The following is a 23,241-nucleotide window of genomic DNA, read 5'->3' as shown; positions in this document are numbered from 1 at the left end:
ACGAACTACTATTCAACTAGTTATTCATTCACCGAAGAAACGAGTCAAATGGGGTATTTTTTAAGTGACTAAAATTTAAGCCATTATCATTTATGATCTGATTTATTTTGATATTGGTTTTTGTAGACCCATCCCCAGCAAAGTTCACCTTCAGAAAGAAAAAGGCCAGTTTCTATGGCCTTGACGCTCGAAGGTCACGGAGATCATTACCTAAAACGTGTCATGCAGTGGTGTAGAGGTTGGGAGAGAACGACACGTGTTGTTTCATTATCAAAAAGGTCCAATAGTCGCAAGGCTGAGGTGGTGAGGGTGAGAAAAAAATCGTATAAAAGGAGAACTAGTTAATAATGTTCAAATCGTGTATTGTATAGATAATTATGGCGTTATGTTGCTGCCGGGGTGTTGTATCGTTGATGTCGACTACGAGAGAAATTTGTATAAAAGGAAAGAGAAAAGGCTACAGAAGTCAATTAAGTGAGCATCTTCCGACCCGTCAACAACTACATTCTTCGTAGTATTAACAGGTCGCAATCACGGGTAAATATGTTGTATTTTTACGTGGAATTTTGTATAAATTTATATTTTATTCTATTTGATAATCTGTCCGTTATTATTGAATATTGTCTAGTTAACTATGGCGTCGGCAGCTATTGGTTGTTCCGTCGATTTCTGGGTCGACCGCGTGTGCTGTGCTGATTCCCCTGGGTATGGTGGATATCAAACCGCAACGCCGCCGCCTTACTACACAACAACATACGCAACGACCAGTTACTATACCGAGAATGCACAGTTAGGTTTACAGTTACACCACCAAGGGTCCAGGTGCACCACAACTTATGCTGCTCCGAGCTACTACACCGCAGCCCCGAAGTATTTTTCTTCCCCGATCTACACTACCAAAGCGCATGTGCACACCTCCGAGGCTCGCAAGTACTACACCAACCAAGGCACCTGAGATTACACATTTACGTATGCTGTCCAAAGTACTACAGCACTAAGGCACCGGACTACTACACGACTATATATGCTGCTCAACCTACGACACCGAGGCTCCAGCTTATTACACCACCAAAGCGGTCGAACACAGTGGCGCCCAAGTACGATGGAAATCAGTCGGGTGAGCATCTCCACCACCCAACACGGCAGCCCCGAAGTTTCGAATAAACTTCGTTTCAAACAGTGGTACGGCGAGGAGCGAAGGTGAGCTCTTTATTATTGTAATTTTGTGGAACATGTACTAATGACATGTTTTTCTTTCTAGTCTCTTTTTCGAACAAGACGAATTCTATTGCAATCCCTTCAAGCTAACAATGGCGTTGCAGACTTGCAGTCGTACAATGACACCGCGTCGTTAAACTTGACATTATTGGTCGGAAAGCCGAACCTCATGATGGCCGTGCCATCACCTACGACAAGTGCCTTATAGGTAAACATTTTGTGCTCAACGAAATTCGTGTTAAAAGTGTTAATGATTACACCTTTATGGAATGTTGAACAACTTTGATAATCTTCCTGCTAGATAGTATCTGAGAGCCTATTTAAACTGCTAGCGATTTATTTCTGTGGTCACGAATCACTTAAAAATTGTCCTTCATTTTCTTGCTAGGTGGTAAACGAAAATCTTTGCCAGTCCCTAAAGATGTCCACGAGCAAGTGACGCTGTTCCGCAACATCTATGGTCCAGTCCTCCCTAACTTTTTGAGCCCATGAACTTCCGAGAAGGTGGAAGCGGAAGACGTTAATGTGTTGCCCAAAGCTAATGTTGAGGGTGTAAGTTTGGAAGACGACAAGGTCGCATTGACCTTAAACGATGGTCAAAAGGTAATTAATTATTTCAATACATGTCTTAGTGATGTTTATAAAAATTAAAAATTATTTAAGCAGATTTAAACTGACCATGTCGTCGCTGCTGTCGGTTTGGACGTAAACATTTGGCTGTCGCTTCTGGATTGAAAATAGATTCCAATTTTTGTGGCTATCGAGTCAATGCTGAGCTTGAACCACTACCAAATGTCCGGTTGGTAAGAATCCTTGAACATTTTTCATTTCATATTAATTGTAATACTTGTGATTAAACCTTAACCAACATTGACTGCTCTGATGTTGTTGTTTAATAGGTAGTTGGTAGATATGAAGTTCTTGTTAAATTAGATTCTAATTATTGGTTTTGGACTTTTTTTGTATTAGGCTGGAAATGATGCGTTTTTTTTGTGATAGCAAATTGGGTCGTCATCGTATGAATCATCACCACCGTGCTGTTGTATCAGGGCGATTGGCTGGAGAGAAGAATACTGGCAACGAAACATGGATGAACAACTGATGCAGTGCACTGTCACCAAGTGCATTCTTCGTCGTATTCAAGTCGTAAGTACGCAATCGGGTAAATATTCTGTTACATGGAGTTTGCTAGTTATTTAATATTAATGTTCCAATTATTTACCGCATAGTCAACTATGATGTCGTGCTGCTGTTGGTTGTTGTGCCGTTGATGACTGGGTTAACCTGGTGTACTCATGTCTCCTGGGTATGGCGGATACCGAAACACAACGCCGCCGCCTTACTACACAATAACAGCATACGCAATTACCAGTAACTAGACCGCCAAGGCACCAGAGTATTACACCACACCTTATAATGCTCCGAGCTACTACACCGAAGCCCTAAAGTTTAACTCTGCCCCGAGTTACATCAACGAAGAAGTCAAGTACTACACCGTACCTACACCGTTGATGCTGATGTAGTGTTACCGAAGTTGCATCATGTATTGTTAAATTGTCATCGTGACTATTGCAGTTTACCGTTTATAAGTTCAGAAGCAACAAAAACAAAAATGGGATGTTTATGTCAAACAAATAATAAACATGTTTTGGGGGTTGGGAAGGGAAAGTGGTGGATGTTGGAGGATATTTCAAGTTTGGATAAAAATTCAGTTAATCTATAACCCTACAAACGTATCCTTACCAATTAATCTCCAAACCCCACAAACATACTAACCACAAACAAAAATTCAATAAACAAAGCGTCCGGTTCAACACGATTCTTCTGCACGAGTTTAAACGCAACCCGCCACCACCGCTGCGGCAATGAGACAAAAAGTGATGTTTTGGTTTTGCGGAAATCTGTATCGTCTTTGTAACTTGACTGACGGAGATTACCACAAAACATAAACCATGGCTATTTGTTTCATTGGGTAGTGGGTTGCATTGTTTAAATCGCACATGCTGTTATAGGACATGTCTACGGCCCCCAGAGATAAGTATCTGGACCGAGAAGAAGAGAGAAGTACGAGGCAAGTTTTTCCGGGGAGATGTAGTCATACTAGGCTTCCGGGTTAGACTCATGACCCTCCAAAATTTTTCATCGGATCATGCGCCTTCCAAGTCCCCGTTCGACCAGAGCCCTCCCCTCCTCCTGGTTTCACAGCGGGTGAGTGACCACCGGCGGGCGTTGGTTAGTGGTTAGTTAGGGAAACGGGGCCACAGAAAAGAAGGGAGCCCAGATATGAACTTGTCATTTATCTAACAACTACACAATGTATCAGTCTTGGATTACAGCAATGTTCTCTCGTCGGTTTTCACAAGTGGGTGTATGATCAGTAGCGAAGGATTACCCTTTAAGCAGAATGAACATTTATTTGGATAATATTCAAACAAGGTTGTAGCAACAGAAAACAGTACCTTAAATCAAGAGGACCCGTGTAAAGAAGTAAACAGGGAGATTCTCAGATTCAAGGGTAGCAGCCAACGGGTTAGCAAAGAACCTTGTCGACTGTATAGTCCTTTTTCTTCAAACAAAATGAATTCTCATAAAGTCTATCATCATCATGCTACATTAGAAACCTAAAACCTGTAAATAAAAAATAAAGTTACCTTGTCTATAATTTGTGGCATCAATGTGCTTGATGTCTGATCTAAAAGAATAATTAAACTTAAACATTGATAGACTCAAGTGCAGAACAATACTTTAAATACATATAAGACTGCAACAAAATAAGTTTAGTGACATGACAAGTAAACTTACACACTAAACCACCAATCGGTTATGTAAGGTTCTCTAGAAGATGGAATGAGAAATTGGTCCATGCTTGGGTTAGTGATCTGGCAAGTCCCATAGAATGATTCAGCCGATATTAGTGATGAATCCTAATAAAAGATGAGAAGACTATGTTCCAGCAATACTTTACTAAAGCTAGCATTGGTTGTTACCACTCTGTCATTTGGATGACATATTCTGTAGGATACCAGGATTTTTAACACAATAGTTGACGGTACTGGCTTCATGCACCTTTCACATTTTTTCCTGGAAATGGAGGAGAAATAATGATGTTATTAAACAAATATTCGGTAAAGAAAACATGCCAAACAAATTGCACAGGAAATCTAGTCAATTTACCAACGAATTCATTGGTAATTTTCGAAGAAGATAGCTGTAGCTGAACTTTTGACAACGAACCGCCATTAGCCCATATGTGACACAACAAACAACATCCTTTCACGCCATCTATTTGACACGTTCAAAACTCAATATCTAAAGGACTTGCCTTAGATAGTCACAAGTCATAAAAGTAACTAAAAAGACCATCTCTCTTTGCTTAAATTAGCATGGAATCTTTAGAATTCTACAGAGAACAAAGCTCACTTGTAAGTTTCATGCAAATTTTCCGGAAGTATACCGGAAGTAAGCGATAGCTCCTTAACCATTGAGCTGTCGACAAGATAAACCAAAAATTCGTGATCTACGTGAAATTTGGGGTAAATTAGGTGTAATTTAAACGAAATCCAGAATTTGGTCAAAATCGAGATTTTTCCTGAACTAGTTCAGGAAAATTCTCAAAACCGGAAGTACGCGTACGTAAAAAACAAAACATGAACTTTACCAAAAATCTGACGAGGATTGCGAATATGTGGTTCTTTTGTACGTCAGATGAATATTTACTAAACTACTGACTGAAATGAGTAAACCGGAAGTAGAAAAAAAAGCAATTTTCGAAAATTCAACAAGTGAGCTTTGTTGCTGGAATAGTAATCGTCAGTTATCACTAAATATTTCAACAAAATAACTCCCAATAAATGTTTTAAAAGATATGCAAAGTAACTGAAACTGACTGTTTTGACAGCTGCAAATTTTCAAAAAGGCATCTAACGTTAGAAAAAAGAAACGTCCAAGTAAAACTTTGCGCACGAGAAGGGCCTGATTTTGGAATTATTACACAGACACAGAGTTTAACGCAACTAGATTATTAGTAGATAATCTACGAAAGTAAGTCAATTGTCGGGTACCTGTGCATAATCCCGTGGTGAGTAACTGCAGGTGTGTAACAGGAAAGGGTAGCGACCACTGAAGTGTTCCAACTCGTCGGTGAAGTAAGACAAGTAGCAAAAGCAGTGAAGCTAGATGAGCGTACGTCGGGAAGATAAGGATGGAGCAGAACGTTGGTGGAAGTCATTCTTCCGTCATAGACAAAGGTCAGCATTGGATTAGGGATCTCTTACGTGCTCTGTACAAAAAAAAATGTATTACATTAATTAAAATATAACAATTAATAAAGCATAGCAATCTTTACCTATAGTCCTTTACTAAGAAGCACACTTAAATTTTCATGATAGAAAACCATAAAAATGGAAATCACTGCAACCAACAGCATTACGCCTCATGTTGAGATTTCCTGATGCTAAAGAAAGTGTCATGAAGTGTTGCAGTAGCATGGTGATAGATGATACTCATGCTTAGTTGCTTACCTTTATCATATGGGTGAATGGTGATGAATTTAGTAAGGCATTTGACGTGGTGTGGTTGGTGTGATAACACAACAGTAATGGGGAAATACCTTGTCTCCACACATTTGTATTCCACAATATGTGGGATACACACATGAATTTTAGGCTTTTGACAGCATGAGGATGTGATGAATGCAAAGTGACTGAGTGCCAAGTAATAAGCTTGTTGGAATGAGCCGAATGACTGCCAGCTTGGACTGACAGTATGCATCTAGAATTAGAAGAAATAAGTTGGTATACTGTATAATATCAAAACAAGTAAACTAGGTCAAGATAAACCTACATAATATACGAAGCTCAATTTGGCATATGAAATCACAGGAATATAAGTATTAATTAGCTACAATTTGTCTCGCCCTTTTCGCCTCGTTTCACGATGTAAACATAGGCGACACTAGCGACATCTGGTATTGAGTTTTGAATCCTATGTTGGTTGCACAGTCACAGCTCAAATTATTGAATGACTCTGGAGTTCTACTGTCGGGTATTTTTAATAATTTTTAAAAATGGAGTTCTACTGTCGTTGGAATTCTACTGTCGCATACAAAGAAATTTAAAATAAATCAAGCGACGTCTCATCCGATTCACCCACCCGTTCACTTTAATTGTACACAAAGAAAAGAAAATCCTTTAAATTTTAGTAGATCAATTTTTATCATGATAAACTTCAATTTTAGTAAATGATCGCCAGACGTGGAATTTGGTGAAAAGTAAAAAGAGTAGCAAATTTTATTAAAAATCACGGTTCAACCCGTTTAACATAGTAGGCGACTTCGCGTGTATTCTGAACAGGGAATAAATTTTAAAATCTATTTTAAATAATGAACGTTTGCCGCCACTGCCTGCCGCCATTGCCCACATTCGTGAACGTGGTCCCACACGTTCATGTGATGTAAATGAACATGGTCGCCCGCGTTCGTGTCTTGTAAGTGAATCCTTAGCCCACGTTCACTTACATCACATGAACGTGCGACCACGTTCACGAACGTGGGCAATGGCGGCCTGCCGGCCACGACACGATCACGACCCACGGCAGAAGGAACGGACTGGAAATGAATTCGAATTGGCATGAAAGTCCCCAGCCACTGGCCTGAATGTCTAAATCCTTTCAGGCCAGTGACGCTAAGCATAAACTCTTACCTTTTTTTAACGTTTTCGATTCATATTTTTTTAAGTCGGGGTTTTTAAACTTTAAAGGGGTTTTGTACATTGTTATTATAGAGTTATTTTTATAAGTAATTTTTATATTGTTTTTTTTTTACCCATAAGAAACACCTATACCATCTAATGTCGCAACGAACAATCACATGTGACACGGAACTACACCGGAAGTAAGCGACAGCTCCTCAACCGTGACCCACGAGTGCTAAACATTGTAGGTATCTTTGAAGGCCTTTAACTCGGAAAAAAGGAAATTGTGGTGACCGGTGAGTGAAAATTAAATTGGTTGAGTGATAAATAATGCTTAGGTCAGTAAAAAAATTATGATTAAACAGCAAGTTACATGAAGGTGGAAGTGATCTCTTCGGCAAAACAGTTGTATTCAAGGACGAGAAAACTCTTCTGTTGGTTATTAGTGAAATATCCAAACGGAAATGAAATAACCAAAAGGCGAAGTTTACCATAACACGCAGCTTCAGTTCCTTGACGATCGACGGTACAAATACAAATAACCGAGTTCAAAGGGAGGGTTTTCAGAAACAGCTACTTTTTCATCGTTGTAAATTACCCAGCGCCCATCCCGTTTAATGTGACAAACGTAGTGTCCAACGTTTGTAGATGTTCCCATGTGAGAAATAAAGGCAGCCAATTCATACACTAAAGATGATGCAAATTTGATTATCATACTCAGTTATGGTGAAACTTTTTTTTAATACCAGGAGGGCCATCTGAGAACGTTGGTTCCGAAACGGTAGGCGCATTTGCAGGAGTTGCGGAAAGAGCTGGTGTAAAGTCATCGCAATTAATTTCATCAGGATGCGAAAATATCCAGTCGGCTGCTCGTTCCACATTATTATCCGTATTTTGCAGGGCCTTAACGCATTGTGAACGACTGAAACCCATCGACTGCAGCATAGCAACGCCTTCTTCGTTTGGTTTAAAGGTCTCTGCAAAATATTTGATCAAAATTAGCTACAAGTTGCTTCTTATAACTGCGGAAATAAATAACATTTACCTGATGCAGAAGATGGTGGTGGAGCAAGGAAGTCAGGATCGTCCATGTGTTCCATGATCCACTGAGTAGCAGCCTCCAGTCCTCTACCATGAGTGAGAGTAGCTGCACGTTTGCAAGCGGCCACAGGAAATCCCATTTCTGTCAAAGATTCCACTATGGCCAAATCAATTGCTGGCTCAGCAACTGCATCACTAGCTTTAACCCAAAATATAAATTTTAGACATTTGGTACCAAGAATTAATTATTTAGTTGAAATAACTGACCAGAAACTTGATCAGACATTAGAATTTCGTCCGGCTGCTGACCACTGGCTTTCATGAAAGATAAATCAAGTATATGAGGAATTTCAACGGCAACGTCAAGCTTCACTGGAGTCCAGTCTTCAGCCAAAGTAAATTTCCGTAATTGAATCCACAAAAAGTCTGGGAAAGTAGCTAACTTTGTGATCCTGTAAGAATTTAAAAATTTAGAACTTCGGACAAATTATTCAAATTTTAAATACTGGAATACATACTTAAGAGCAGTTGTTTTGCCACTGATAGCAGTGCTGTAGAAATTCTGAACTTCTTCTGGACGGACTAAAGCTTCCAAACAAGATTGCAGAGTGACTTTCGGGCGCACTACATCATCCGACTTCCTGCACAGTAACAACGTAAATAAAAATAATTTAAAACATTTCGTTTGTAATTTATGGAATGAGAAAACGTACAATGGTTGGCCGGTAGCCATAGCTGCCTTTTTCTGTTCATTATAAAGGCGAACTTCTTCCATGTTAGATGCGGTTTCAAGTGGGACTGGTACCGGTAAATTATATTCAGATCTAAATGCATGAATTATAATCAGAACATCAACACCCAAAATCACACAACGCTATTTATACCTGTGTGTGTAACGAACTTGGGCAGACGTGAGGCACTGTAATCGCTCTTCCACACGAAACTTGAAGCTCTCGGCCGGACTGACTGTAGATTTTGGATGAACTCGGATATGCCGCTAATGAAATAAATGTAATGTTCGGAAAGTTTCCCATTTTATGCAACATCAACTTAACTGAACATGTTTAAAAATAGTAGCAACTAATTTTTCATACTTCTGTGACGTTGATCAAATGAAGTAAGAATTCTACTGCATCTTGTTGCCGTTTAGTTGAAAATTCAGGGTGGCCTTTACCAATCAGAGATTTAAACATCGAGGGTTTAATACCCTGCTGATACTGAATTTCGACATCGGGAACAGGGACGGAATAACGTCCAGAAAGAATTCCAACAGCCAACTTCGCCCTGCAAAAGATAATGTCAGAAACTTTTATTTTAAAAACTTAGTAGGAATACTGACATTTGAACGTTGAAATCTTGAAACGCGTTAGTATCAGCGGAACCAAAAACTGCTTTGCTGTCTTCGAAAAATCTAGAAATATATTCGTTTAATTTGTAAATCACATCAATGTTTTTCAAGTTTTCACACGTACCTTTCTTGAAACGCAGGAACAGTGAAAAGTACCTGAATCACGCTATTAAGATAACAAGAATTTCCAAGATTAGCTAATCCTGTATAACCCGGTCCAAACAAAGGAGTTAATGATTTCCCGGTTTCTTGAATAGAGGCCCATTCGCCTACTCGTTGGTTCAAATCAATTTCTAATTCGGCCATTGATTTGTCTGTCTAAAAGAGAATAAACAGAAAGATTTATAAAACCATATTTTGAAATAAAATTACAAAGCTATTACTTTCTTCATTCCTTCCATGTTGATACCAAAGTGGGAAAGATGCTGTTTTAAATATGGATCCTCAACCATGTCGTCTTCGGCATAGCTATATACATCTGCTTTACCGTCCCCTGAGATCGTGCCCAACTTAACAGCTAATGGATACCCTAAAAATGATTTGTTATGTAATAAAAGATAATCAATCTACTGAATGAAATATATTTTTAAAAATCTTACCAGTAGCTTGGTAATGCTCAAGGGCATGATTGTTGCCACCAGTTCCATCAAAGAATTTGCGGCCACATAATAAGGTTCCATCAGAAAGATTAAGCCAAAGGTTTTCAGTTTTGTCACATTTGGAGCATTGCCACCCATTTGGTGGAACTTTAACACCATTTTGTAACTGTTCAAGTTTTTCGGCAAACTTTGACACCACTCTATTTTCTCCATCCCATGTTGATTCAAGTGCTGACAATTCCTCTAAGTAACTAGCACTTGAAGCAGCAAGAATACCTTGAACACTATTTTCCAACTGAGTAAAATTATTAATAATTAATATAGAAAATAAAAATTTTACATGAACAATATACTTCAGTTGGTAGATTAGGTTGTGGGAGTGGAATTTCTTTTGGACCAGGAAAAATAGCAATTGAATTTTTGTCTTCAAATTCATATTTGGGAGCATTTTCTATCGGAAAACCACCTTCTATACCAATAGCCAACCTAGTAATTTTCTTTTCAGGTTCCAATTCATTCTTGTCTTGAGGAATCAATTTTTTAATTTTTTTCAGGTGAAGGAAAATTTGGTTTCCAGTTTTGTTTACATGGTAATCCACATAATCTTGGCCATACCCCAAAAAAGTGTTGAGGCACACATACAATCCTGTTTCCGATTCCTTGAATATATTAGAATAAGCAATCATCAGCAAGTGAAATTCTAATTAGTAAGTCAAAAATAGAAATCCAGCATATGGAAGGCGACAGCATCACCACACTAAAAGCGATTACATGCACGAAACCAACATAACATATTTACCGGTGTGTCGAAGGAAAAAACACATTCATCCTTAAAAACTTTATCTCCTGCCTTAGGTTTTCTGACAAAAGACACATAAGGTTTCAGCATTTCATTTATATTCAAATCTTCCATTTTCTTAGATTTGTATTCGGGAACTCCTGAACTGTCCTGTCAGTCTGTCACTCCAGTCGTTCGGTCTCACTTTGTGAGAGGGAACTGTCGTCGTCTGCAAGAGCTGAACAATGTGCCGCGTGAAAAAATCAAGCGCTGTCGAAAATTTTTTCGAGCGCGTAGCCTAGCGTACTGTACAAGCATACAGACGAGATCAATGTTCATTGTAATTTGTAAAGGTAAGGTAACTGTACTAACTGAGACAATGCAAATAAATTTTAATCTTTACTTCCAAATTGATGCAACGAATTAAACATGAATGTATGAAACTAACAGAAATAATAGCGCTTTTAGAGTTCAGACTAACCGGTAACCAATACATTATTTTATACATAAAAAAAAAGTTTTGTTTACGTTTAAAATTATGCGCGGACGTGATTCATATATTATTATTCATTCATTCATATCATTCATATACCTGTGAAAATGGTCATGTCATGGAAAGTCTTACTCATCATTGCGGGTGCGGTGTGAGCACAGAGAAGGACCAGAAACGGACGTTTCAGGAGGATTTTATTGATTTAATCATTTTCAACCATTATGTTTGAAAAATTTTTAACTTTAGATTTTCTACATAGAATTATTATTTCTACTTGACCTACTACAAAATTATAAATTGCATTAATTGTCAAAGTTTATTCACAACCAAATTAACACACTGATCTCTTGTAACATGAAATGCCCAATGTCTTTGTTGAATAGATTTTCCTCATTTAAGATGGGCTGTAATTTAAAAATGAACATTCAAGATTCAATATTATTAGCATGCGGAACGGCTGAACCTGTGATTTATAAGGCGACTTATTTTATTTTTAGACAAACATCAGATGTGCAAACACTCTTTAATTTTAATGAGTGACTTACTATAAAATTATTAACAAAATAAATTTGTTGCAAAACAAATACTTGGTTTTATGTCAAAATGAAATCACAGCATTGGTCAATGTATAGCCAGTTTTGATGAGGGAGTGCGTACTAGGGCTAGATGTTTCAAAACTGGGAAATATACATATGCAGACGGCACATTAGTCTTTGGGGTAGATCGCTTGAAGCCAAGGCCTCGGAATATATCTACTGCCGTCATATCGTTCAAAGTATTCTTCCAAGTTAGGGTGAATGACATGAACATTTGTTAATAGTTGTAGATTCTCATCTGGAGTGTATGTGAATTGTGGATTGATGCGATCTCTCGTATCAATGGCAATCAAATAGTTTGGCTGATTTTGTTCTTTAGTTTTATAAAAGTCTTTTAAATATTCTGCTGGAGCTTGGGCTTTATAATCCCATCCAACAATAACCCCCCGTAACTGTTTGTGTTTATGTAAAACAACATCCCCTATTCTAAAATGTATATCAGGAGATCTTGAATAACGAGGTACAGTTGAACTTGCAAACATATTGTTTTGGATATTCCTGTATTCCAATACTTCTATTGCTGGGGATTCACCAGGTAAGTTCTCTTGTTGTCCAGGAGACCCTTAGTATTTGATTCAATAATAGGTTGCAAATGAAATAGGGTAATAAATAAAATTGCAATAATCAGTAGCCTTGAGATGGCCTTCTTACCTCTCATATCTTCTAATAAAAACAGGATACTTTCCCAACACTTTGATCCATAAAGAGTAAGTGAACCCTGACAGCTATCCATGAATTCCATTATTGCTTTCAGTGCGGGACGAGGTTGTCGGAATTCATGGGACAACCAAAACTGAAAAGGTACGACTAACAGCTGCACAAAAAGGTAAACAATAAAAGGAAAAGTGTTTTTAGTTGTGCAGAAGAACAAAAATATTTCACTTTAATTTATAAATACAACGTTTACTTACCAACAAGCAGAGCTGCACAGTATCTCGCCGAGTTAGCCTTGGCATTTCAGAATGGTTAAACTACAACAACGTAATATAAAACAACCCCAAATTTTTTTGAAAGTACACGTCATGCATACTCCTTTTGGGTCCGCCCACTTGTTTGGTTGATTAACTTGGAAGTCCCAACACGCGAAACAGGGACGCCAAATTTACAACGGAATAAAAAAAAAGCTCTGAGTAAAGAGTCAAATCAGTGAATCAATAGTTCAATTTCAATAAATCAATACTAAAGAAAGGAGAAAACAATTAACAAGGCAACTGTACAAGATTACAAGCTTAAGTTGCAAAGGTGACAGTATTTAAAAAATATATATTGTAATATGAACGCCGAACGCGGTTACCATGTTACTGACTATGTGTAATGGCTACACTCTACAGCGCATCAGTATTGAAAAAACATGTGAATTTACTACAAAAATAAAGTGAGAACACCAAACGCAATATTGATGACAACCAGAGAAGTCCCCAAAAACACCAGGGCATATTGAGTTTGTCGTTTCATAGAAATACTTCCTCGCCCTTCGAACGCTATTTCACTAAGCGCACCCACAATATGGTGGCCATCCATAAAGATGCACGGGACTACATTTAAAACTGCCAATCCAGCGGAGAAGGAAGAAATGTACCTTAACAGATGCTCAATAAAATTAATAAATTGGGGACCAATAAATATTCTGGGCACATAATCGGATACATAAACAGATAGATAAATTTCATTAGGCAGGCCTGCAAAGAGAACAGGATCAGCACTTTTTCGTTTCACTATAATTAGTCTTGAGGAATCAGTTTCATTCACGGATTCTGAATGAAATGATGGCATAAGGCAAGATTGGTTAACTGATGAGCAACCTTTATGGTTGGAACACCAAGCTGAAGATAATTGGGAAACTTCTCTGGCTCTTAAACAGTGATATTTTTTGGGGACAAAATTGGGTGATGAAAGGAAGCATAAATGTGATCTACTTAATTCGGAATCATTACAACAACCCAATTGATCACTAGACAATGAACTAGCAAGATATGAATTATCGAGGCAGAAACCTGAAGATTCGAGTAAAACAGCAGTCAAACATAGCCTCCAACTTTCGACCCCTGTAACGTGGCAGTCGTTGATTTGAGTTAACTGGTCCCCAACTTGAAAATCGTGATGACCATCTGTAGAATACTACGTATTCATAGTAACATTATTTTTCAAGTTTACCGAATAGGAGGACAGCAAATACTGTAATCATTTTTTCAGTTAATTACATACCGCATTTAAATTGACAACAGACACTCCAGCTCCGGATTGGAATAACGGTATCAATAAGATGGGAAGCATCATCAAAACGGCAAAAGCCATTGCTGACAGAACGATGTTGTGCCACACCTATAAGTAAATATTTGAAAAAGTGCTGAATTATTTTCTTTTTTAAAACAGGACATTACCCCAGCACAATATATTTTGAGTTGCTTCCAAGGTGAGAGACCAACCACATTACTTGTCGGTAACTCAACAAAAGCGGCCGGAATAATTAGCCAAAGAATTAGGCCGATGCTCACCAATGGAACCTGGTCGCTATTAAGAAAAAAAAAACAATCCAATCAATAGTTAAAAAGAGCATAAATAATACAGGATAAAGTGAGTGATAATACCTAACAGCAGCTATAGCATGACCTGCCTCATGAACAACAGTGCACACTAGAAGTGTAATTAAATAATATGGTAGATCATATGAAGGTAAATTTACTCCTGGAACAACTGGTTGAAGCATGGCTTCTTCTTTCTTGTTAGTCATCATATTTTCAAAACTTACTAGAGCTGTGCTACCCAAGAGTATCAGAGAGGGAATGCAAAGCAAAAGTGTAATAACTGTTCCAACATTATACCATTTACTCAAAAACTTCAACCTCATCATTGCCCAACTGCATAGAGCTTTGTTAAACATTGATGTTGTCCATCGCACATTCATAAAATCAATTTGAACAGGAAACCTGTTTAGAAAACTTGTATATCTTTGTGAATTTTTTCCCTAAATGGTTAAAAAGGTTTGAAGGAAAAAAATTACATGTTAGCTGAAACACTAAAACCTGTTTTTATTTACCTTCAAGTACCTATCAAGGTAATAGAAGAATGTGTGTAGGAGGATTACAGACCCGAGAACAGTTGTGACATCCATAATTTTAAACACAAACTTATAAGGACTGTATTATTGTAGAAGAAAACATTGGTTCGATATCTTCTGATTCTTTCACTAATTCCAATTAATTCGAATGTCAACTATCGACACAACTATTTCGGAATCATTGATTTATAGGCATACCGATTTATATTCCAAAAGACTATTTGATAACTGATATATATGATTTTAAAAACAAATTGACAGTTTTCTTCTGAATTTTCAAACCATTTTAGACCTATGGATCACCAACATTTGTTTGATTTCGTTTGTCACTTAAGTTTTAGTGTACACCATCACACTCAACAGTCAACATGCAGCAGACTAATTCAAATGAAACGAAAATGGGAAATGCAAGGTTGCCATGCAAATTTGAAATTTGAAATTCTTCTGCTTTCGTGCTTGTTAAGATTTTTTCTTAGACAAAGCGGACAAAGAAAGAAACATAATAGCAATGGTTTGTGGTTGTGGTTTCCCTCTTTTTAAAAACATTTTACATTTTACAATTGATTTTATTTATTTACGTCCATAACTTTTTAAACCTTTAAGCGACCGGGGTTTATATCTCAACTGTTTCAAGAAGAACTACAGAAAATCACAAACATCAAAGGGTTTCAAATGAATAGAGGAAAAAAAACCTGAGAAATATTTTACCAATCTAACACAGTATAGTCAGGGACATAAGATCTTTATTGTCTTGTTTGTTTGTTTTTTTTTCGTTCACACTGTCCACTTACAATTCTTTAAAAAATCATACACACACATTTGGGAGAAAATATGGGCACTGAACCCAATAGCAAAAGAAAAGGGGTTAAGAAACAACGAGTTTGCAGTGTTGGACAAGAGAGTATAACAGTTCTCCTTTATCTATTATTGTTTAAAAATAGGCAGAGCGATAAATTCAATCAAATGGCATCAAAAGATGATTGATTCGATTTCAATTTTGCAAGTGAGAGAGGGTTTTCTTTTAGACACTCACTCAACTCTTGTCGTAATCGACACGATATTTAATCAGCGTCCCAAAAGGCGCACGCTTGTCGACATGATTTACAAGTTTGACAGTTCTGCTGTCTGCCTTGAGTTCCAGATGGTCGCCTTTGCCTAAAAGCCAATTTGCCGTTGCCTTTTCGGCTTCAGGAGTCACGTGAGCTGCCGACCAACGTTCACGCCAAGCTAAGAATTGTTTCCTCATTCGCAGCGTTACCGCTTTGTGGCACTGTAAATCACAAGAAATGTGTAAGTAGCTGTTTTGGTTAATTGAAACACGTTTTTACGGTTACAAACCTGTTTGGCTCGAGTGAATGCATGCCTTTTGTACAGGACGCTCTCGCTATTAGCCACAAAAACCATTTGATACGAATTGACGTTAAAAACACAATGGGCATCCTCACTTGCTGTAACGTCCTTCTGTGTGGTGTCGTCCACATCCATGGGAACATCTAAAAACAAAATACAAAGAATGAAAAATAATTATTCATTCATTGACAACCAAAATTAATGCGAACAATTGGCTTAATTAAAGGTTCGCAACACTCACGACATGCTCAAGATAATATCTAAATATCTTACCGGAAGTCTTGGAACGCGATGCCTTAGCGGTGCCATCTTTCCGACGACGTCGTTCCCATTGCTTCAGATTTCTTTGCAGGAAGACTGGTTTTCTAACGCGGGAATGGGCCGCGATCAACGACGGATCCGTGTTTTTTCGTCTGGTTTTCTCCGACATAACTTGATCCATTCGATCTGAAACATAGCCCTCAACGTAATTTGACCAGTTACGCACATCTTGCAAAGGGGGATTGTCTCCTGAACAGCTGGAGTGTGTATCCGTGTCCAGCATTTCAATTGCGATAGTTGTCTCTTCGTTCTTATGCCATAAAACAATTCTGAAGAGGTTTTCGTCAGCTAGTAACTGTTCCATTCTTCGCTGGTAAGACATTTCAGATGCAGATTGTTTTCCTTCGTCATTGCATCCATCTTCGGTCAACATGCCTTTCGAAGAACCCTTCAGCCCATGTTCCTCGAGAAATATTTCGGTGCACTGCAGGCACGTTTGATCAGTGACCAAATGACCGAGTTGACGGACGGCATTGGCGATGACTTTATCAAGAGTGAACGCAGAGTAAGCGTGGATACCAAACATTTCACGGAGTGAATCTTCAAATTGTAGCGCTTCGATGTTACCATCCAACAAATTCTTTACCATCGAAAGGAAGTGCGAGTAGTACTGGTCGATTTCCACTTCTGCTTTCGGTTTGAGTCGTAAAGCCACAGCTACGCTGTCATTCTCCTTGTGACGACCATTGGAGCGCGAACGAGACTTGGCTACTTCTTCCTTTTCCTCTTGGAGTAGAATGGCAGCCCTATCTCCTATTTTGGTGAGCCGTTCACATAATATGTGATGCAATCGAAGGAAGACATACCAATGACTGTTGGCAAGGAATAGTGTATATTCGTCGTCATCCAAAGTGGCTAATGCTTCCAATGTCGGTGCCTTCGTATTACCACGTCCGCCATTAGTCATTTTGCTACTCTTCCTTTTTTCCCTCTTTGAACTTGTGTCTTGCTCATCCTTGTCTTCGACATCGTCGTCGTCATCATTTTCTCTCTCGTCTTCACTAAGTTCCTGACGAGGGTGACGGAAGAGATCGGGCACCGTATGCCTCAATAATGTTTTGATGCGTCGTTTATCCTCTTTAGTAATGCCAGTTTGGCGTTTTGCGTGATGAATGAGGAGATCAGCTGCGTCATCCAGCACCTTCTGGCGTGACTTGTAAACTAATTTAAGATGAGGCCCACTGCTCGCATTAGTTGAACGGCCCATATCAGTCTTGTTGGCGTTTTCTTCATTACGTTCTTCAAATAGTGTCTCTATTTCGTTGATAAGCGCCTTAGAGCGAAGCGCTTTCACGTCATTTTGCTTGAAATTAGTTCCTAGATGGTCGAGGCTCTTGAGATAATACTTTTCATTCTGGTCACGCCATATTTTGTTGAAACCTTTCTGAGCTTCACGCCACTCTTCTTCTTTTGCCTTCATGCGACGGAGCACCACGGGGATGGCCACTTGAGGACTTCGTTTCAACCCTTCTATAATCTCGGTCGCTTTGTCGCCATAAATACGTCGAATGGCCCGGATGTGGATGGTAGGAGAAGATCCACCAAGACAATCGTCCAATTTGAACCGATTGGCTTCTTCGGCATTCATTCGGTGATTAAGCTTCTTCAGAACGCCTTCTAGCACACGTATCGTGCTCATGTGCGTCTCTAGCACAATATCCAGCTCGTAGCGTTCATCTTCTGTCCGGTAAATGTATTCTTCGTATTGCGTTTTGCGAGAGCTAACAAAAGTCGAATCCTCGCTTGACCAAGTGGGAAAGCTGACCCAGGTCTCATTCAGCACCTCTTTGCAAAGCGGCGTTCGTCCGGAGCACTTTGGAGGTTCGTAGCTTTTCGGTAGAGCGCAGTAAGATGTACCGAGACGTTTGCACGTCGAGTAGTCAATCTCCATTGCTTGCATGTCGTGGTCCCGTGACTCTTTTCCATCCTTGGTTGAAGGATACATTTCTCGCTCCATTCGCGAACGTATCAAACTTATAGGCTGAGCTTCAACATGAGTGAAGTAACCTCCAACGCCAGTTCCTTCTATAGATCCAGATAATATGTTACAACGTTGAAAGATACAGTAAACCAATAAAAATATAACAACCTTTGAGTCCGAGGAAATCTTTGAACCATTTGAGCAGATCAGGATGGCGACTTAGAAAGGGGGTTGTGATTTGAAGTAATTCCATTTTGCTGATTATTTCCTGATTGTACATGACCAAGCAACGAAGAAAGTTTTCGTACACATCGCGTGATCGGCAAGCGACGCGCCTTACTTTGTCGAAAAAAGCCAATTCGTTCATTGTGCCAAACTTTCCTATTTCGGCAATCGAGTTATCTTTGCCGCTACCAGGATCTAGTCGAGGCTTCTTTTTCGGAATCAAATTCATACCGACCGTCGGGGACGATATGATAGGCGGAGGTGCAGGACGTTTAAGTGGAGCTTTCGGCGGTGGTGCAACTGATGATCCGGTTAAGTTAGTACTTGCAAGCACTGGAGGCTTAGATGTCTCGGTGACAGGACTTGGCTTCTTTGTATGCCCCGTTGGAATGGCTGGCAGTGTGACCGGCACCAAACCACCACCGCAACTACCGCCACGAGTAACATTTGTAGCATCAGGTAGAAATTGGCCAAATTCCTAAAATAATAAAAAAAACAGCATAAATAAACATATTTCACCAAAAACAATATAGAAATTAACCTGTAAAAGGTCTTCTTGATTTTGAAAGAGTTGAGCAACTTTAGCATAGACTTCAGCTTCAGTCAATGTAGGTCGATAGTTTAGTGGGCTGACGAGACCCTCTTTCAGCGAGCGCTGTTCCTTTTGGTACGTGTGTAGTATCTCAAGAAACTGTTTGTAGATATCCGGTTGACCCTGGAAGCGGTTCTTTATCTTGTTGACGTAATTAATGGCGTGATTAAATTCAACTGGCTGCGACGCATTTGGAACACCAAATGCTGCATTGACTACAGCGGCTGCACCCTGTGATGAACTGTTTGCATATCCATGCGCGGCAGAACCTAGTTGAGGACTGGAAGATGATTCTTTCTGTTGAGAGCCCAAACTGTATGTAGTGGCTGCAGTTGAAATTGAACCAGCATTCGATATAGGAGAATTCCCTGTAGCTTTTAGTGTGGGTGCAACTAAACAGAGGAAAACGGGTTAAAACAATTTTGTCAAGCCAGAATAAAAATACACGAAGATTTTACCTTCTTTGACCGGGATCGCCACTGCTGGAATCTGCTGGATTGGTGCAGCAACAGTTAATTGCGGAACGGTAGTAATGCTAACTTGCTGAATCGGGGGCGTGCTTCGAGCAACCACATCAAGTTGCTGAGTAGTAGTGGTAGTTATTGGTACTGGGCCATGTGTGATGTGGTGGATGTGAGCAGGGACACCAAGACTACCAGGAACACTAACAGAAACCTAAAGACACATTCATCAGTAAACATTTACGATACAATTTTTTAAAAATAACAAACCTGCTCAGCTTGAACTTCTATCTTGTATCCAGGAGGTAAAAAAGTGTTGAATCCCACAATGAGCTCCGGATGGCCGCGGAATAAAGAAGAAACACGAGCAATGACACCGGGTGTGTCGATACTAGAAGATCATTATTCCATGTTAATCATATGCTTCCTTTCCTTTAATCTACACCCATGCTTACCTTTGAGATTTAAATTCCTTCATAATATCAAGGAAATCATTATAAACCTGAGGTTGATTGCCAAACTTGTATTTGACCTGATCCAAATATGAAAGGGCATCTTCCACCTTCAATCGCTGAAATTGCTGGGCACCTGGGCCATGAGGACCAGCAGTCATTTGCTATAGAGACATACATAGTTAGCAATAACGGACACACACAAACTATTAAATGTTTAAAGTTTCTCACCTGAAAAGCCTGTTGCATTGTGTTTTGTTGCTGCTGTTGTGTCTGCTGAGATGTTGATTGACCTGTCGGAGGAGATCCAGCTGGGGCAGCAGCAGTAGCCAAACTGTGACGTGCTTGTTGATGTGCCAGGGACTGATGGAAGATGTGTTGTTGCTGAGCCACAACTTGTGTTGCTCCACCAGCAGTGGAGGCTTTCGTTGTTTGAATAGTAGTAGAGAATGGCACTGGTGGGCTGGTGCCAATAGGACCAATTGTAACTGTGGTGCTACCATTCGCAGCTGGCACAAACCCACTTGTACTAAAAGAGGCCATACTTGCTGCTATGGAGGGCTCCTATTTAGCAATGAATATGTTGAGTATGCAGGCATGACAACACTTTGGAAAAAGGATGTACCTGTAACTGATTTGCAGCGTTCCTCAAGTCTCCAACTAGTATTGCATTCACCATAGGTGACGTAGGGGATACGCGGCCGGACTGGATTGATCCACTCAATGGTCGTGCTACAGACTCAACGGCGGAGGGCGAAATGTGTACGGAATCTTCGTTGCGTTTCATTCTCAATCCAGCTGAAGGGCATTGCTTAGACAGCCGACTGTAGAAGAACACAAATCACAGACAGTTAGTAAACAAATCCCACTGGACGTCAGCAATGCAGTTTTCAGAGTCATTTTTATTTTATAGCTAAATACACTTTTTGCAGAGCTGCGTCTGTTGCTCAGCGGACGGATCGATTATTCAACTAACCCGGGAGTCTTCTTCCTCGGTCTCAACACAAATATCGATCCCACTGCCTTTCCCGCCCAAAGAGAAACGACAACATTGCTGCCGGACAAAGGAAATCGGAAATTTACAGACAACAACTGGATTTAAAGAAATATCAACTGAAATTTGTTGCTGCAAATAAATTTAAATATGGCAACGTTGCGGTCCCACTAAAACCGCTTTTAGACCATTCAGAACGGACTTGTACCTATCAATAGACACGTTCAATCAACAAAAATCCCGTTTTCGTCATGCATCCAACAACCTCTCAAACAATGGAAAAATAGCGATATTCCACTATTTTCTCTCTGAAACCATTATCATAGACTTTACTTTGCAGCAGAGCTAACGCAGTCGAAACACTGGAGGAAATAGTAGATGCGAAGCGCTTCGATAATAACGCCGACCTAAGTGGACCGACTCCATATTGGGTAGAATTCGAAGGGAGACGCACAACCTCAGAACAGCTGTGAAGCGGTTTGAAACCGATTTCTTATTGGCTCATCGAAAGGCGAAAAAGAGCGGTCTCCGCTTCACTTTGGCCAGCAATGAGCACAGGAATGCCGTACACAACACACGTCACATCACATAATAAGACATTTCTTTTGCTACAAGTTTTCAACTCTCACGGGACTTAATAACTCTTCCTCTGTTGAAATCTAGATCATTACGATTCCATGTAAATCATTTGTTATGAAGTAAATTATATTAAAAGAAGGAGAAATGAAAGACGAGCAATCACGACCAAGACACGACTAAAATGAACGAGTCGATTACGAGAAATCAAAGAAAACGTAAGGTCAATGAAGGTCACCTTTAAGCAGCGTAAATGAATGGTGAATGTCCATGTGAAGAAACTATGAAAACCGAAGATCGAAAGTTTCACACAACGCCGACGCTTACACTGTGTTTCTGCTTAAAGCAGCAGTAGTACTAAAAGAGAAACTATGGCCGTCGTTTTTCCCCCTCTCGTTTAAGCTCGGATAGTTCCAAGAAACTATCGCCGGATTGAGTACACTAACGGTCAAATCACGTGAAACTCGAGTTGCAAACCCTTTACTCAATTTAATTCACGATGAAGAAGAAATAGCGTTCACTTTCTTCAGGAATCTCTCACTATGCCACACAGAGAGCAGAGGCAAACATGTACACACACACGTCGTCTGGGATCTCTCACAACTAGGTGACGACGACCCAGAGGCTTTTTCACTGTAGTGCTCTTTCGAAGAGTGACTCGAATTTGCTGGCGTCTGAAACTACCGACACTACTCGCCATGCCTGATACGGAGCGACTAGTGCTGGCGCTGGAAACCATCAACAATCGATCGCGTTAAAAAACTCTGTAGTAACTCTGATAAAAATATTCGCCGCTCGTTCTCATGTCACTTGCTATAAACACAATTTCGAAATGTGGAAAATGACGTTTTATTTCGATTTAAAAAAAACTCTAAAAATGCGAATAAAAAACTAGTTGGTAAACCGGCAATGCTGCACTATCGGGATGCAGCGAAACGAGGGGTTGGGTGTTGTTTGGGAGGGGGTAGAGAGGCCTGGCCTGCCTGCTCTCAAAAGGTCCGGAAACGCGTAGCCTGAGGGAGGTAAGAAAATCCAGAATGATGGGGTTGGGTAAAGGGACACAAACCATCAGCTGTGTTGCCACGCTCAAACAGCCCAAGTTCGATCCTAGAGAGCTCAACACATACTAAACGATCATGTCTTTCTATAATTAACGTCAAAACCGAACTTTATTTGACTCACGCGATTAACAGGTTTTGATAACGATAAAACGACGCTGAAACATTCCCATTCCATCAAATAAACATCTTGCGTGAGACTTGCAAATTCTTCGTGATGCCGTGATGCCCAAGAAAACCATTAACGAGGTGAATAACGAATGAAGTCGAATAACTTACCAAAAGAGAGAAAATGTTGCTAGTTAAGTCTCTAGTTGATCAAAGATCACTCAAGCATGCTTCTTAAAGTGAGAAAAATCACTGAAATTCACCAACAGTTGAAATACACGTTAGTTGTTTAAGAGAGGAACAGAGGTATTAACTGGCCAGACGACGAATGATGGCGGCGAGATGGGAAAATACAGCAGGCG

The 23,241-nt window shown here is 39.6% G+C and overlaps 4 protein-coding genes and 2 long non-coding RNA genes across 10 annotated transcripts; 1 reads left to right on the top strand and 5 right to left on the bottom strand.

Annotated features, from left to right (window-relative positions):
* Positions 1-182: 182 nt before the first annotated feature.
* LOC124342301 lies at positions 183-3,250 on the top strand. Of its 2 annotated transcripts, none has more exons than XR_006918766.1 (8): positions 183-303; positions 372-537; positions 629-1,200; positions 1,262-1,426; positions 1,607-1,821; positions 1,885-2,021; positions 2,188-2,380; positions 2,448-3,250. It is a non-coding gene; the product is annotated as an uncharacterized LOC124342301 (long non-coding RNA). The 2 variants fall into 2 exon arrangements; XR_006918763.1 differs by having other exon boundaries at positions 189-309; positions 1,882-2,021.
* Positions 3,251-3,513: 263 nt separating this feature from the next.
* Positions 3,514-6,204, bottom strand: LOC124342276. 2 transcript variants are annotated; one of them, XR_006918751.1, is made up of 8 exons: positions 6,061-6,204; positions 5,739-5,988; positions 5,564-5,671; positions 5,280-5,497; positions 4,206-4,299; positions 4,021-4,142; positions 3,678-3,869; positions 3,514-3,611 (listed from the first exon to the last, which is right to left on the bottom strand). It is a non-coding gene; the product is annotated as an uncharacterized LOC124342276 (long non-coding RNA). The 2 variants fall into 2 exon arrangements; XR_006918744.1 differs by having other exon boundaries at positions 3,678-3,846.
* Positions 6,205-7,299: 1,095 nt separating this feature from the next.
* On the bottom strand, positions 7,300-10,924 carry LOC124340961 (ubiquitin carboxyl-terminal hydrolase 5-like). Its single transcript, XM_046793817.1, has 14 exons — positions 10,696-10,924; positions 10,250-10,555; positions 9,897-10,191; positions 9,681-9,826; positions 9,422-9,615; positions 9,289-9,360; positions 9,044-9,233; positions 8,834-8,946; positions 8,663-8,773; positions 8,468-8,590; positions 8,217-8,401; positions 7,954-8,148; positions 7,655-7,885; positions 7,300-7,595 (listed from the first exon to the last, which is right to left on the bottom strand). The coding sequence occupies exons 1-14, from the start codon at positions 10,807-10,809 to the stop codon at positions 7,414-7,416; spliced, it is 2,457 nt and encodes an 818-aa protein (XP_046649773.1). The 5' UTR covers positions 10,810-10,924; the 3' UTR covers positions 7,300-7,413.
* A 543-nt stretch (positions 10,925-11,467) lies between these two features.
* Positions 11,468-12,842, bottom strand: LOC124342038. The gene is made up of 3 exons (XM_046795012.1): positions 12,675-12,842; positions 12,415-12,577; positions 11,468-12,325 (listed from the first exon to the last, which is right to left on the bottom strand). The coding sequence occupies exons 1-3, from the start codon at positions 12,717-12,719 to the stop codon at positions 11,874-11,876; spliced, it is 660 nt and encodes a 219-aa protein (XP_046650968.1). The 5' UTR covers positions 12,720-12,842; the 3' UTR covers positions 11,468-11,873.
* A 217-nt stretch (positions 12,843-13,059) lies between these two features.
* Positions 13,060-15,198, bottom strand: LOC124341424 (membrane-bound transcription factor site-2 protease-like). 2 transcript variants are annotated; one of them, XM_046794528.1, is made up of 6 exons: positions 15,020-15,198; positions 14,801-14,950; positions 14,352-14,728; positions 14,145-14,274; positions 13,969-14,085; positions 13,060-13,881 (listed from the first exon to the last, which is right to left on the bottom strand). In XM_046794528.1, exons 2-6 carry the CDS (start codon positions 14,873-14,875, stop codon positions 13,126-13,128), a joined length of 1,455 nt encoding a protein of 484 aa, XP_046650484.1. In that variant the 5' UTR covers positions 14,876-14,950; positions 15,020-15,198; the 3' UTR covers positions 13,060-13,125. The 2 variants fall into 2 exon arrangements, with proteins under 2 accessions (XP_046650484.1, XP_046650490.1); XM_046794534.1 differs by having other exon boundaries at positions 13,697-13,871; positions 14,801-15,198.
* A 349-nt stretch (positions 15,199-15,547) lies between these two features.
* On the bottom strand, positions 15,548-23,217 carry LOC124340775 (paired amphipathic helix protein Sin3b-like). 2 transcript variants are annotated; one of them, XM_046793417.1, is made up of 11 exons: positions 23,051-23,217; positions 20,769-20,967; positions 20,375-20,707; positions 20,147-20,307; positions 19,962-20,082; positions 19,689-19,905; positions 19,180-19,622; positions 18,582-19,116; positions 16,445-18,517; positions 16,160-16,314; positions 15,548-16,091 (listed from the first exon to the last, which is right to left on the bottom strand). In XM_046793417.1, the coding sequence occupies exons 2-11, from the start codon at positions 20,928-20,930 to the stop codon at positions 15,855-15,857; spliced, it is 4,437 nt and encodes a 1,478-aa protein (XP_046649373.1). In that variant the 5' UTR covers positions 20,931-20,967; positions 23,051-23,217; the 3' UTR covers positions 15,548-15,854. The 2 variants fall into 2 exon arrangements, with proteins under 2 accessions (XP_046649373.1, XP_046649364.1); XM_046793408.1 differs by lacking the exon at positions 23,051-23,217 and adding an exon at positions 21,952-22,447.
* Positions 23,218-23,241: the final 24 nt, after the last annotated feature.

This window comes from Daphnia pulicaria, chromosome 1, assembly GCF_021234035.1.
Source record: "Daphnia pulicaria isolate SC F1-1A chromosome 1, SC_F0-13Bv2, whole genome shotgun sequence".
NCBI lineage: Eukaryota > Metazoa > Arthropoda > Branchiopoda > Diplostraca > Daphniidae > Daphnia > Daphnia pulicaria.
Note: the sequence above shows the minus strand (reverse complement) of the source record. Positions and strands in the feature narration are given on the sequence as shown.